This window comes from Aedes aegypti, chromosome 3 (genome assembly GCF_002204515.2).
Source record: "Aedes aegypti strain LVP_AGWG chromosome 3, AaegL5.0 Primary Assembly, whole genome shotgun sequence".
Lineage (NCBI taxonomy): Eukaryota > Metazoa > Arthropoda > Insecta > Diptera > Culicidae > Aedes > Aedes aegypti.
This window is the reverse complement of record NC_035109.1, coordinates 216826855-216841749: the sequence shown is the minus strand read 5'-3', so window position 1 is coordinate 216841749 and position 14895 is coordinate 216826855. Positions and strand designations below refer to the sequence as shown.

The 14895-nt window shown below is 40.3% G+C and overlaps 1 protein-coding gene across 3 annotated transcripts in view; it reads left to right on the top strand.

Annotated features, from left to right (window-relative positions):
• Positions 1-14895, top strand: part of LOC5568022 (small conductance calcium-activated potassium channel protein) — an 806025-nt gene that overhangs the window by 677694 nt on the left and 113436 nt on the right. For all 3 annotated transcript variants that reach the window (XM_021853723.1, XM_021853725.1, XM_021853724.1), the window contains one exon: positions 680-775. In XM_021853723.1, the coding sequence (XP_021709415.1) occupies positions 680-775 (96 nt within the window). The remainder of the gene's footprint in view (positions 1-679; positions 776-14895) is intronic.

The following is a 14895-nucleotide window of genomic DNA, read 5'->3' as shown; positions in this document are numbered from 1 at the left end:
TAAATACGCTCAACAAAAGACATGGCTATTCCATAAAAGATAAAATAAAAAAATCATTAAAAACCACAAAGAGTCCTATACAATGTCATGGTCGCTATTTATTATCGTCTAACTTAATGGCTTACCATACGGCACGACCAATGCGAATCGAAAAGGATGTATGCTTACATATGTTGTAGTGTATCGAAGATAATGACGGCAAAGAGTACGACGACGATAATGATGATGATTATGCTGAATGTAATGGGGGTTACTGCCCATTATCGCATAGAAGACGTTATCGCCATTTATAAATTCGAAATTTAAGCGATAATATTTAGCGAACGATTCAAGCTTCAAATTACTAATTGCGAAGGTGTACACAGAATAATAAGCTAAGTAGAGGAGTTATCCCAGTTAAGTCGTAAATGCATTCATCAATCAGGAAAAGTGCTCCGCGAAACTGTTTGAAACCCGTTAATAACTGTAGTGGCGCTAATGTCACTTATGCAGTTATGCGCAACATAATCTACAAATGTCAGCTCTCGATATCATCGCTTTCTTCTTCTGTTGCAAGCCTCCATAATTATGTATACATGAATTCACTCGTTCACGCTCATTTAGTACATCAAATATAACATCCTACACACTGTATTCCATCTCAGCCTAAATACTGATGTCATATTTTCTCCATTCGCAGGCATCTTTTTATTCAACTGCTTTAAAAACGTTAATATCCGTATCGACTGTGATTTTACTCGGGCTCATTGTGGCCTACCACGCCTTGGAAGTTCAGGTAAATATAGCAGCGAGAAATTTTGGGTTACAGCTTTTGTGGACCGCCCGTAAATGACGTAGCATTTTATGGGGGAGGAGGGTGTGACGAACCATGTATTAAGTATGGAAAAATAGGCTACGATGGGGGAGAGAGTGTCAAAAATTTTTCAAAAATTGCAACGTCATTTATGGACGCTGCCTTGAGGAAATACCAAATAACTCATATAAACATTTTTTTTTTCTGAAAATGATCTACGTAAATAGGGCAAATGTACCATTAATGGTGCATCTAAGGAAAAACTGCTAAAGCACGGTGATAAAATCATAAAATATATTATTTTAACGTATCAGTCGATAGATTTCAAATCCTTCTATCATTCAAATGTATAAAAATCACGATTCATTTGAAATTTCCATGCAATAAGTCTTGCACCAACAATAGGAACACTGTTCCTTTAATGGAAGTATTTTTTTAAGAATGGTTCCTTTAGTGGCACTATCCATTGATTTCTTATGGGACCCTCCACTATGGGTACTGATGAACCACTATAGGTGCAAAGGAGCAAAAATTTTAAGCAAAATAATTGTTTTAAATAGTTTTACGGTTGAATTTCATGAATATTATTCGATTACTTATATCATTTTTGCATCTTACATCACAAAAAATATCATATAATCATTTATTACTGCGTAGCATGCAAAAACACACTACCTCCACTATTGGAGCTACTTCCACTAAGGGAGCGTTTGCCCTATTGACGACAAATTGAATAATTAAAATATTAAAAATGGTTCAATCGTCATTCCAAAGTAACCAAATAGCACTTTAGTTCACTCTGTGTGCTAACGTAGTGCCATTTTACAGCTGATGCCCCATATTAGCCGTACAATATACAATATATAATAAAGGCCCTATTAAGCCTAAAAGGCGAATCAGCAGGCTAGTGGTTACTTGGGTTTACCGCATGGAACGGAGTAAAGTAAATGAAACAATGTGGAACGGAACGCAGAATCAAAACAAAACAGCCCAAGAAGCGATAAAAAACACGATTATAGGGTAACTAAAAATTAAAAATCCAAAATGAACCCGGATGGTTTGCACGAGGTATCGTTCAAATGAGCGGGGTGTACGATAATATTTCGCCAACTATACCTATTCCAATCAACTTTCAATCAATTTTTCGTCAACTGAGTATTTTCTGATTTTAAAAGTTTTGATGGCATCGTGTTCATCAGACATGCTCCAGCTGAAAACACTTAAATCCCGATTTTTTTTCAGCCTATAAAACTACATTAACCCTTGACAGGCGTGGACGGTTTTTTTTTGCACTCATTTGCTCATATCTTTTGACTCAATTGATCAATTCTCAAAATTTTAATTTTAGATGCACTTCCAAATGCATCCGAAAAAGTTTGGATACCTGTGGCCAATCTAGATACACGGCCGGAAATGAAATGTACACCTTATATTCCACCAGTGATTCTTGATCAAATTTCAATATATTACGAATGTTTTCATGTGAATGTGCATGAATATAGTAAGGATCAAGTCTTGCGAGCTCATGTGGAACATTTTTGAACCATAATAATCACTTGGCTACTTGACACGCTCAGATTCAGAAGACTGGAAGTCTTATTATGCGATCTTGGAGAACCAATCCAAACCAAATGTGTATTTTCATATTATGCCAAATAAAATCATATTTGTTTTCGAAAAAAAAAATGACAAGCGCAAGCCTCCAACAGATTGAGAACCAATCCAAACCAAATGTGTATTTTCATACTATGCCAAATAAAATCATATTTGTTTTCGAAAAAAAAATGACATGCGCAAGCCTCCAACAGATTCATTTTTAGAACAAGAAAACAGCCGTTATGCGAAACATCATATAAGCGGCATTTTTGGCTTTGTTCATTAGCTCCGGTATATTGTTATTCGTACATTGTGCTGAAATTCAAGTTTAATAACAAAGTACCAATAATTTATTTTTGAAATTTAATTCAATTGAGTATTTTGGAAGGAAGGGTGAAAATCCTAGAAAGTTTCTGACGAATCCTCTCAGAGATCTCCAAGAATGCTCACAGATTTCTCATCACTATCCTCTCATCTGATTCCTCGCAGGATTCGCATGTATTCTTTGCGGAATTCTCATTAAAATCTATTCATTATTCTAATCAGAACTAATCAAAATCATCGCAGAATTCTCATCAGACGCCTCTTAAGATTCTCATCAGAGATCATCTGCTTTGAAGAATCCTCGTAGAAATCAAAAATCTTCCCAGTGTTCTCATCAGAATCCTTTCAAAGTTCGCATCAGATTCCTCTCACGATTCTTTTTTCATCTCATCAGCATCGTTCTGGGATGCTCATCAGAATCATTCCAGCATTTTCATCAGAGTCTCTAAAGGATTGATTCTCATATAAATCCATTCATGATTCTCACCAAAACCTTTCCAAATTTGTCTACATAATATTTCCAGGGATCTCATCAGAATCCTTCCAGATGTAACCAAATCATTCCACTATTCTAACAAGAATCCTTCCTTGATTCTCATCAGAAATCTTTTTGAATTTTTATCAGAATTCCTGGATGTTCATTATAATTGTTCCAGAATTCACATTATTTTTTCTACGATTCTTTCGAAATAATATTCGTATATTAAGTCTCGAATATTATCGATGCAAATGAAAATAGTTCATACATGAAGTGTCAGACTAAGGGATGGTACACAAATTATGTCACGCTAAATTCGCGAATTTAATGACCACCCCCGCCCTCCCTTTTTCACGTTTTTTGGATGAGTCCTTCGAAAATTTTGTAAGGGTTGTCACGCTTGGTTTGACCACCTCCCCCCCCCTTGGAGAGTGACGTAATTTATGCACGACCCCTAATATTCTTTACTTTCGCATTCGTTTATCTTAACTGATTAACAGATACAATCTTATTTCGTTTAGTATGTGGTGGGTCCCACACTAACAAAGTTACCCGCATTATCAAAGATGCGCTTTGCGGTAACCCCTCTATTAATTTCCTTTACATAAATACATTCGAAATATATTGAAATTTTATCAAGAATCATTAGTGGAATATGAGGTGTACACTACATTTTCCGCCGTGTATCCGGATTGGTCACCGGTATCCAAACCTTTGTGGAGGCATTAGGAGGAACAACTAATCCTCTACACAATACTGTTAAAATTTTGAGTATTGATTTTTTGATTCAAAAGAGTACAAAAAAGTCGTCATTTTAAGGGTTATTTAAAAATACCAATTTTTCTTTACAAAATCGCGAGCAATCTTGCATATCAACGAAGAATTTGTTGTTCAATGAAAGTTGAGATATTCTAGACTGGCCAAAAACAATACCATATACTAGACATAAAAAAGTGAGTTTGATTCCCGGTCGGTCCAAGACCTTCTCGTAATGGAAATTTGCTTCCCTGGACATAGAGTATCATCGTACCTGCCATTCCATGTACGAATGCGAAAATGGCAACTTTGGCAAAGTGTCCCAATGAGAAGGTAACACAAGAAGAAGAAGACGATCAATCAACTTGATAAAACCTCGCCAACAATATATCGCCAATTCACTCGTTTCTTGGCCGTCTCTCTCTATCCTCGACTTCGACCCACGCTCTCCAGGGCCTGGTGCACCTGGTCAATCCACCTAGATTCGAAATGTACACCATCTTTACAGGGCTGTTGTCTGGCATTCTTGCAGTATGCCGTGCCCATCGTATCCTTCCAGCTTTGGCCACCTTCTTAATACTGGGTTTGCAGTAGAGATGAGCGAGCTCGTGATTCATCCTTCGCCGAAACACATCGTTCTCCTGCACACCGTCGAAGCTCGTCCTAAGCATTCGGCGTTCGAAATCCCCAATAGCTTGCAGGTTCTCCTGGAGCATAGTCCACGTTTCATGCCTGTAGAGTAGACTGGCCCACCTGGAAGAAAAATAAAGTTGTATAATTCTACGGGGCACCCGCCAGGATTATTCTTTAGGGTTGGAGGAAGACTTTCTGAAAGTTTCAGCTCATTTGGGCGTTCTATGAGCTGGCGCAATTGAATTGAAGTTAATATGGGATTTTCAGCTCCAACATATAGGAAACAGCACATCATCTCCTGTTTGAGTCAGGAAAATTGTTGATCGCATTCAATTGAACCCAGAATGTCAAAAACACTACTTGATACTATAGCAAACAATATTGTAGAAGGTTGTATGATGATTAAACTTGATAAAGTTGGTGTTTTAACTATCTGAAGTAGATTTGCAATATTGCATAGTATTTCTTCAACTTAGCTGGGTGGTAGCCACTAAGCGCATCATAGCCACCTATGACGCTGGGCGAGCTGCGGCACAAGATGCATGCACATGTGTGATTGTACGGGAGTGCTGATCTAAGCCCAACTTTCAACAACTGAAAGCTTAATGAAAATGAGCTTAAATCCAGATACAACCTTCGGCAACTATGTTCATTAGCGTATCAACTAGTGAATTTGTCAATCTGGGCTCAATTGAACGAGATTAACTAGTGTACGAGACGCAACAGTGACATAGGGTCAATTTTCAATATATTTGAGACGAATATTCCATACAAACTTTGAAATGAATGCGCCAGCTGGGGGAGCAACCAATTGAGTTGAAATTTTGAGAGAGCATTTTTCTTAACCTAAGGCACATATCTAGGGGGTGCCCCGTTGAATTTTACAACTTTTTTGTTTAAGGGCCAGTCTACTGTAGAGGACTACCGGTCTTATGAGCGTTTGCGGCGATAAATCTTTCTTGACCGCAGTTTCTTCTGGATCCCATAGTAGGCCCGACTTCCACAGATGATGCGCCTTCGTATTTCATGACTAACGTAACTGCCGGCCGTCGGCAATGATCCGAGGTAGACGAACTCGTCCACCACTTCGAAGGTATCCCCGTCTATCGTGACACTGCTTCCTATGCGGGCCCTGTCGCGCTCAGTTCCGCCTACCAGCATGTACTTTGTTGTCGACGCATTCATCATCAGTCCGACTCTTGTTGTTTCGCGTTCCAGGTCGTCCGCAAAGTTGACAAATTGTCCGGATCTAGTGAAAATATTACCTCTTACACCTTTAAGGCCCAAGTAAAAATGGTGCAAAAGTCAAAACTGAAAAAGCAGTTTTCTCTTTTAAACAGACAAATAGAAGAAAACAAATAAAAAGACTGTGTGTTTTTATTTTTATCAATTTGTTGTTTTAAAAGGAGAAAACTGCTTTTTCAATTCTGACTTTTGTGCCATTTTTTCTTGCACCTTAAGCGCAATATTGAACAGCTGGCACAAAAGTCCATCACCCTGTCGTAGTCTCCGGCGGGATTCGAACGAACTGTAGTGTTCGCCGGAGATCTTCTCGCAGTTTTGCACACCGTCCATCGTTGCCTAAATCAATCTTGTGCGCTTTCCGCTTTGAAATCGATGAACAAGTGGTGCGTAGGGACCTGGTGTTCACGGCATTTCTGGAGGATTTGCCGCACGGAAAAGATCTGGTCCGTCGATAACTTCCCACGAACTCGTTTGCTATAGGTGATAGACGACAGAAGATTGCACGATTGTTTTCGCACTCCAGTTTGTCGCCCTTTTTGTAGATGGGCCATATAACATCTTGTTTCCACTCTTCCGGTAGTTGTTCCGTCTCTCAGATTCTGACTTTCAGCCGATGCAGACAAGAGACCAACCAAAGCGGGCCCATATTGACGTGTTCGGCTCCGATTCCATCCTTGCCAGTAACCTTGTTGTTCTTGAGCTGTTGAACGGCATCCTTTACTTCCCCCATCGTCGGAGCCGGTTGGTTTCCTCTGTCCACTGTGCTGACGTAGCCATCACCTTTGCTGTCTTGAGCTTCTGTGCCTGTGCACTCTGTGCCATTCAGGTGTTCATCATAGTCCTGCTTCCACCTTTCGATCACCTCGCGTCCGTCCGTCAAGATGCACCCATCCAAAAGATAATCCCTGCACATTTCAGCTCGCGACACAAAGCCTTTTGAACTTTTGATAGCATAGAACTTCCTTTCTTGAGAACGGTACAGCAACTTTTTTTTTCTTTATTAAAATGGATTTTGCCCCAGGCGAGTTCACCACTATTTTGTTCTATTTAATACATATTTTGTACATTATTGAGATTTACGTATGATGTTTATGACGTGGAATCTTCGATTAATTACATTCTAATCAAGTATTCGTATCGCTATGTTTTTTAGAACATCCTCGCGTTCTTGAGAAAAGTTATAAGGCTGCATTCACTATTTCGCTCATTTTGCCAGCACTGATCTGATGCTGGATATTCCGAATTTAGAATAGAGGGACAACAGCAGATAAAGTGCGCTACTAAATTCTGGACCCTGCAGATCTCGCATTGCTTCCGATAATCAGTCAAACCTCCAAAATTGTAAGAGATTCGGGTGTGACCAGTTCTAATCCTCGAGAGGACTCGTTGGTCCCATCTGTTGGGCAGATCATGCCATCTATCGGTGGTGTTTTTTTTTTTTTCGTGTAAAGCATTCTTTTTCTTGTTCCCATTCAGTATCCTATGCATCCTTTATCTTCCCTTTGAGCCACAGTTTTATATCTGCTGCCGGCGTAGTTCGTATCAATGTTCGTTCATTTCGTCCAAGGTTGGCCGAGCGGTCAGCCTCTTCGTTTCCGGCTATGCCTTTATGGCCTGGAATCCACATAAAGGTAATGCGCCTACTTTCTGAGATTAGCTCTTGTGTGGTTTGGATCCAGGGGTGGGTGTTAGTGGTTGTTTGGAGTGCTGATAATGCACTTGCTGAGTCCGTCACGATTATTAATGTACCATCGCATGGTTGGGATGAAGCTTGGAATATCGCAGCTGCCTCCACTGAAAACTCTGAGCATTATTCAGTAAGGCCATATGCTTCTTCGAGGGAGGTGGAGTAGATTCCGAAACCCACCCTTCTGCTATTAGCTCCGGCAGTCTTCGATCCGTCCGTGTAACGCGTTTCAGTAAAAGGGTAGTCAGTCCTTACCCGTTTTCTGAAATGCGCTTGAGCTACTTCCGGGAGGCATTCCCGATTAAGATTGGACATGATGTAGGAGTCAATACGAGGTTCCTTCGCTTGCCAACTTTGTGCTCCAAACCGGTTGCATTTGGCTACCAGGGGGAGTGAAATATTGGCTGTAAAATTGATTAACTGGTTTGCTTGGTTGGTGATGTAGGTTGTAGATGCTCTGCTTTTCTTTCGTTGAGGAAGCTGACGACTTTCGTGCTGATGGCGATGGCTGCTTTGTACTTAAACGGAAGAGCTTCAGCTTCGATACATGCCGACATGACAGGAGTAGAAGGTAGTAGACTCGATATTACGCGAATAGACCATTTCCGTCTGATCTAACACTTAGTTTTTGTATTTTTCTTCGAAAGACAATCATTTTTAATGAATATTAACGCTTTCAGATTTTGTTTATATGCAATCCTGATTTCCTTACAAATTTTTGAAAACACGGATACTCACCACATTTTGAAAAATAATTCGAGATGCGGCACAGTTCGTTCAACCCTATGGGTATCAGCGTGGTGATTTTGCAACATTTTGTCGATTCCACCCCTGCATTGGGATGCTTGTTTACATTTGGAAACGTCAAATCAGGTGCGCGCTCAAACTGACCGTGATCCCGGTCAGGGCGCCCCAAACAGGAGCGCCAACGAAACTGACCTGAAATTACTCAAACAAACGTTTTTGAACCAGGTTGGAACTTGCGCAACCCGTTCAGAATCACAGTTTCAAACCCAACCCGATTCAGGTCTTCCTTTTAGAAAATATATTTTCCTTCACAGATTCAAAATTTAAAATCAATCCCTAACAACAAATCTCTCATCTACCCAACAGTTACGATACCGCTAGTACTATTAGAAGCTATTTTTTTAATATTCATGCCGACAAATGCCTAAATCTATCTGTTGGCTGTTGATCCGAAAGATTTCCGCTTTGCGGCAGCAACAGCCGCGCAAGGAAATTTTGAGCTGCTTTTTCTGCCTCTAGGCGGGAATCTTCCGGCTTATTCAATCCTCGTCGGCACAAAACAGAGAGCATCTGTCGACTGCAATCCTTGCGTTACAGAACCGTGTAGTGTTCGCCGGGTGCGGTCATAATCAGCTGAAGCGTTGAAGGCGGTTTCCGCAGTGATTACGGAGACTTCAGGAACCATGAAGAAAGGAGGGAGCGAAATCAGCGGAGCCCATTCTGATGAATGAAAACATAAGCAAAAATCATCTGGTCATGCCAGCTGATCTTAAATTCACCAAAACGTGGTGGCAAAACCATAGGGGAAAAAGGGGTCTGCATTTTTTTGAGGTGAAACAAAATCGTAGGGGACCGAGGGGTAAACTAACGTGCCGCAAGTTTTTCATTATTTTCTAATAGTTAAAGGCTCCAAAACATATCGATTCCTTAGAAAAGTTTGTACAGTAAATTGACAGAAAGCATATAAGCCAATAAAAAAATTTCACGGAAATGGTCTATAGTGTTATTGTATCTGGCCCAGTCTGGTATTTAAGTCTTCGAATGCGTGGCACGTGATTTCCGTTCCGTAGAATAAACGGCTGCAAATTATTGTGTCAGCTACCCGCATTTGGATATTTCTGTCGCTTCTTGGTCGTTTGTTGGCTATGCTTTTTATGAGGTTAACCCGGCTTTTACAGTTTTCTTTTACTAGATCGAAGTGTTGTCGGAAATTCAGGTGTCGATCGAAGGTCATTCCTAAAATTTCCACCGCTTTCTTGGTCGGAATGGCTTTCCCGTTAATCATGATTGGTTTTCAGAGCACAGGATGATTTCCTGAACAGATATGGGTTCTGGCGCATTTTTCAGCCGAGAGTTCAAATTCAACCTTGCTTGTCCAGCGAAACGACCCTGAAACTACGGTCCGAAAGGAAATTATTGATGAAATTTAGCATATTTCCGCTAACGTTCCATGTAACTAATTGTTTTAGGAGTTCCGGTGTCCATGCTCTATTATACGCTTTCGCTAGATCTAGCGAAGCCATCTCGATATGATCTTCTTTCTGCAAGGCGTCGTTGAGAACCTGTCCTAATGTGGCGAAGTATGTGCCAGTTCCAAAACCAGCTCGGAAGGCATGTTATCGAGGATCTATAAGTCTGTTGCTTTCAAGATGTGCAATCGATCTGCGATTTACCATCTGTTCACGCACAACGCGAACGGTGTGCAGCATTGCAACCCTGGTTTGTTCAGTCGTCGTTTTCACCCTGTTGTAATCCATTCCCCCCTATTCCCATTCATGTAAAGCAAACATATAACTAACCTCGAGTCGCCGCGAGTATTTCGGCTACCACCACTAACAAGCACCCTTTCCTACCTGAACCTCACACACACACTACTTCACGCAACCCAACCGACTAGCTTGAGCTCTCCATCATCACACCACCCGGACCACCGATTGCAGCATCCAGTATGTAGTACATAATGCACCCCACAGACGCTCAGACGGTTTGACCAACATTGACTCCGCCCCCCAGGTTGATGCTCATGTTGGTGCTATGTTTGACCGTGTGTGATGCTGTTTGACGAACCAATTTGACAGTTTGTGAAACCAATTTGACGGTTGACAAATCGGTCGGCCAAAATCAAACGAGTTTGATTTTGCTCAAACCACCGGTGGGCGGAGCCAAATGTTCGACGAACCGATCGTACCGTCTGCAGGGATGTTGCACGAACACCGACGTTATCATGTCAAATTGAAGCTTCGACGTCCCAGGATCTGCCGATGCAGATAGGTGGAAAGTCAAAATGCGTGAATTTACGCAGCGTCGGTGCCATGCCATAGTTATCTATCAAATGCACGCTCTTGAATTGTTTCTATATATAACCGTTTTCTTTAGCAAATTCACCAAGGATTCTTTAATTATTCCTCAACCAATTTCTCCAGAAATATCCAATGAATCAATGAATCCATCGGCAGTTTCACGCGCGATTCATTAAATCAAACCATTAATTGTACCTGGATTTGAACTACAGGGATTCCATCAGGAATTTTACCAGGAATCCTCTTGTAATATCTTTAGGAATTCTTCCAAAACTGCTTCATGATTCCACCAGGTGTTCTTCCAGAAATTTAATCAACATTTTGTCCAGTGATTTAACAACAAATTCCTGTAAGAATTCGTTTATAAATTCCTTCCGAAAGTTCACCTGGAATTCCTCATGGGATTCTATCAGGAGTTCCTACAGGGATTCCATCAGTGATTCCTCTGAGAATCAGGAGTTCTTCTTTTTCTTGGCGTTACGTCCTCACTGGGACAGAGCCTGCTTTTCAGCTTAGAGTTCAATGTGCATTTCCACAGTTTTTAACTGAGAGCTTTCTTTGCCAAAGTTGCCATTTTCGCATTCAGGTGGCAAGTACGATGATACTCTATGCCCAGGGAAGTCAAGGAAATTTCCATAACGAAAAGATCCTGGGCCGGAAATTTAAACCAGAAATCTTCAGCAAAGTTTTGCTTTGTAGCCGCGGACTCTGATCACTCGGCTAAGGAAGGCCTCTTGAATCAGGAGTTATTCTAGGGAATTAAACACGATTTCATCCAAACATTCCAGCAGGAGAACTTCTAAAGATTCAGCCATAAATTTCACGAAGGTTTCATTCAGCAGTTTCTTCAGGGTTTTTATCAGGACTAGCTCTAGGGATTCCATCGGAAGTTCCTCTCCGGATTTCATCGGAAGTTCCTCTAGGAATTCCATCAAGAATTCTTCTGGGGGTTTCATCAGATGTTCGTCTAGGGATTCCATCAGGAAATCTTCAGGGATTCCATCTGAAATTCCTCCAGAAATTCGATCAGGTGTTCTTTCAGGGATCTCACCTGGAACTCAACTAGAGATTTCATCAGAAGTTTCTCCTGGGGTTCTATCAGGAGATATTTCAGAGATTCCACCTGGAATTCCTCTATGGACTCTGTCCGTCGTTGCTCTAGGGATTCCATCAGGAGTTCTTCTCGGGATTTTAACAGACATTCCTCCAATGATTCCATCCAGAGTTCCTTCAAGAATATCTCTACAAATTATTCCAAGGATTCCTTCAGGAATTCCCCAGGGATTTCATCAGGAGCTCCTGTAGTGATTCTATCGAGAGTACCTTTAGGGCTTCTGGAGATTTCATCAGGAGTGGAAAGTCAAAATGCGTTTTGATTCTCCAGGGATTCCATCAAAAGTTCTTTCTGAAATTTCACCCGGAATTCTTCAAGAGATTAAAACAGACGTTCCTCGAGGAATCCTATCAATGTTTCTTCTAGAAATATCAGGAGTTTCTCTAGGGATTCTATCGGGAGTTCTATCCGGAAACTTATCATGAATTCTTCCAGGGATTTTATCAGGAGTCCCTTCAATGATTAGGAGTTCCTTCAAGAATATCTATAGATAGGAGTTCTTCCAAGAATTCCATCAGGAGTTCCTATAGGGATACTACCCGAGCAGAAGAAAATAACTACTGAATACCAAATTGAGGTATTCCATACCAGATAATTTCCAATACTTACAACCTGAATGAAGTATGAATGAGCCCTGCATAAGAGGTAAAATACCTCAAATAATACCTTCTGCATCTTCCACAAATACCAAGCTGATAATTAGATCAAGTATTGTAATACCTCAATAATACTTGATAGATTTTCATATAAAAGTGAAATTTTTCAATAGTAGTTCAATACCTCCAGCAGACCTCAATAGCTGTTCAATACCTTAATGAAGTATTTTTAATTGTTTTCAAGATTTTTTTCAATACCATTATAATACCAAATTGAGGTATTGACAACTGAACAATACCTAATTTTGGTATGATACCAAAATATGGTATGCATAAGTTATTGGGGAGTTATTTGTTCCTCCTCGGGTATCTGGAATACCTTAGGGCATCCATTAGAGTTGTTCTGGGGATTGCATCAGGAGTTCATCCAGAGTTCTTTCAGAGATTCCACCTGGATTGCCTCCAAAGATTCAATCAGGAATTCCTCCAGAGATCTTATCAGGAAATCTTGAGGAATTTTATCAGGGATATCATAAGGAATTCTTCTAGGGATTCTTACAGAAGTTCCATCAAAAATTCTTCCAGGGATTCCATAAGGAGTTCCTTCAGCGATAGCAACTGGAACTTCTCCAGAGATTCCATCAGGAATACCTCTAGCAATTCCATTAGAAGTTTCTCCAGCGATTCCATCTGCAGTTCCTTCAGAGTTTCCACCTGGAATTCCTTCCAGAGATTCTATCAGGGGTTTCTCTTGAGATTCCATCACTAGTTATTCTATGAATTTCTTCAGATTGATTCCATCAGGAACTCCTTCAACAATATATTTAGGATTTCCTCCAAGGATTTCATCACAGATTCCAGCAGGGAAGCCATAAAGAGTTTCTTCTGAGATTTCACCCGAAATTCCTCAAGAGATTCTATCAGGTCTATCAGATTCTATTCAGAGATTCCAGCTAGCATTTATTCCGAGATTCTATTGGGACTTCCTTCAGAGTTTATATCAGGAAGTCACCTAAGAATTCAATCAGGATCTTCTAGGGATATCATAAGGAATTTCTCTAAGCATTCTATCAAGAGTTTCGTCAGGAATTTTATCAAGAATTCCTCCAGAGGTTTCATCAGGAGTTCCTATAGTGATTCCAAAGGGAAGGGGGATTTCATCAGGAGTTCCTCCAATGATTTCATCTGGAATTCCTGCAAGAATATCTTTAGGAATTCGTACAAGGGTTCCATCAGAAATTCCTCCGGATTCCGTCAGAAATTCCTTCAGGAATCATCATTAAATTCTTCAGAAATTTTAACAGGAGTTCCCATACTATGGGAAATTCTTAGAGATTCCATCAGGAGTTCCTCTAGAGATTGTATCAGAAGTTTCTTCAAAAATTTCACCTGGATCAGAAGTTTCTTCTAGGGATAACATCAGGATCACTTCTGGAAATTACATCAGGAGTTCTTCTGGGGATTTCAAGAAGAGTTCCTTCAGGGGTTTCATAAGCATTTTCTTTAGACATTCCACCTGGGATTCCTTCTGGGATTCTATCAAGAGTTTCTATAGGAAGTATCAGGAGTTCCCCTGAGTCTTTCAATAGGAGTTCCCAAGGATTTCCATCAGGAGTTCTTCTAAAGATTTTGTCAGGAGTTCCAATAGGGATTTAATTAGGAATTCCTACAGGGCAAAACAACTGATGTCGTATTTGGCATTTCATCACGAGTTCCCAAGGGATTCCATAAGGAGTTCTTCTAAGGACTTTATCAGGAGTTCCTCTAGGGTTTCCTTTACGAGTTCCTTCAGAGATTCCACCTGGAATTTTTACAGGAATTCTATCAAGAGTTTCCCTAATGATTCTATCTGGAATTACTACAGGAATCACAAGTTTTTCCAAGGATTCCATCTGAAGGAGTTCTTCAATAGATGTTATTGTAAATTTCTGCAGGGATTCCATCGGAAGTTCTTTCATAGATTCCATTAGAAAAACTTCTAAGACTTTATTATAAATCCTTCTGGGATTCCATCAGAAGTTCTGTCAGGGATTCTATCAGGAATTCTTCTGAAGGTTTCTTCAGGAATCCCTCTAGGGTTATTCTGGGTTAAATTATTATAAATTCTTTTCGAAATTTATTAGGAGATACTACCCGAACTTCTAGAGAATAAGAAAACAATAATTCCTTCAGCAAAATCCCCAACGATTTTCGAAGATTATCAGGATTTCCTCCAGGGATTTCATCAGAAATTTCTTATAAGTATTCCATTACCGGCGTTACTCAAGAGATTCCTTCCGGAATTTCTCAAAGAATTGCTCGTGGAATTCATCATGGTGCTCCTCCCGGATTTCCTTTAGGAATCAATCCCGGAAATCCTCAAGGGATTTCTCCGGATTTTTCAAGGAACTTCTCGTGGAATAACGGGGAATATCACCTGTAATTTTTCGCGAGAGAATTTTTTTAAGGAATTTAACAAGGAGTTCTTCTAGCGATAACACTAGGAATATCACCAGAGTTTCGCTAGAATTACCACCAAAAAAATCTACCAGAGTTTCACCAGAAGTTCAACCATAAAATACTTCAAAGGTGTTTAGGATTGTGCTTCAGGATTATCATAAATTCTTCCAGGGAGTTAACTAATATT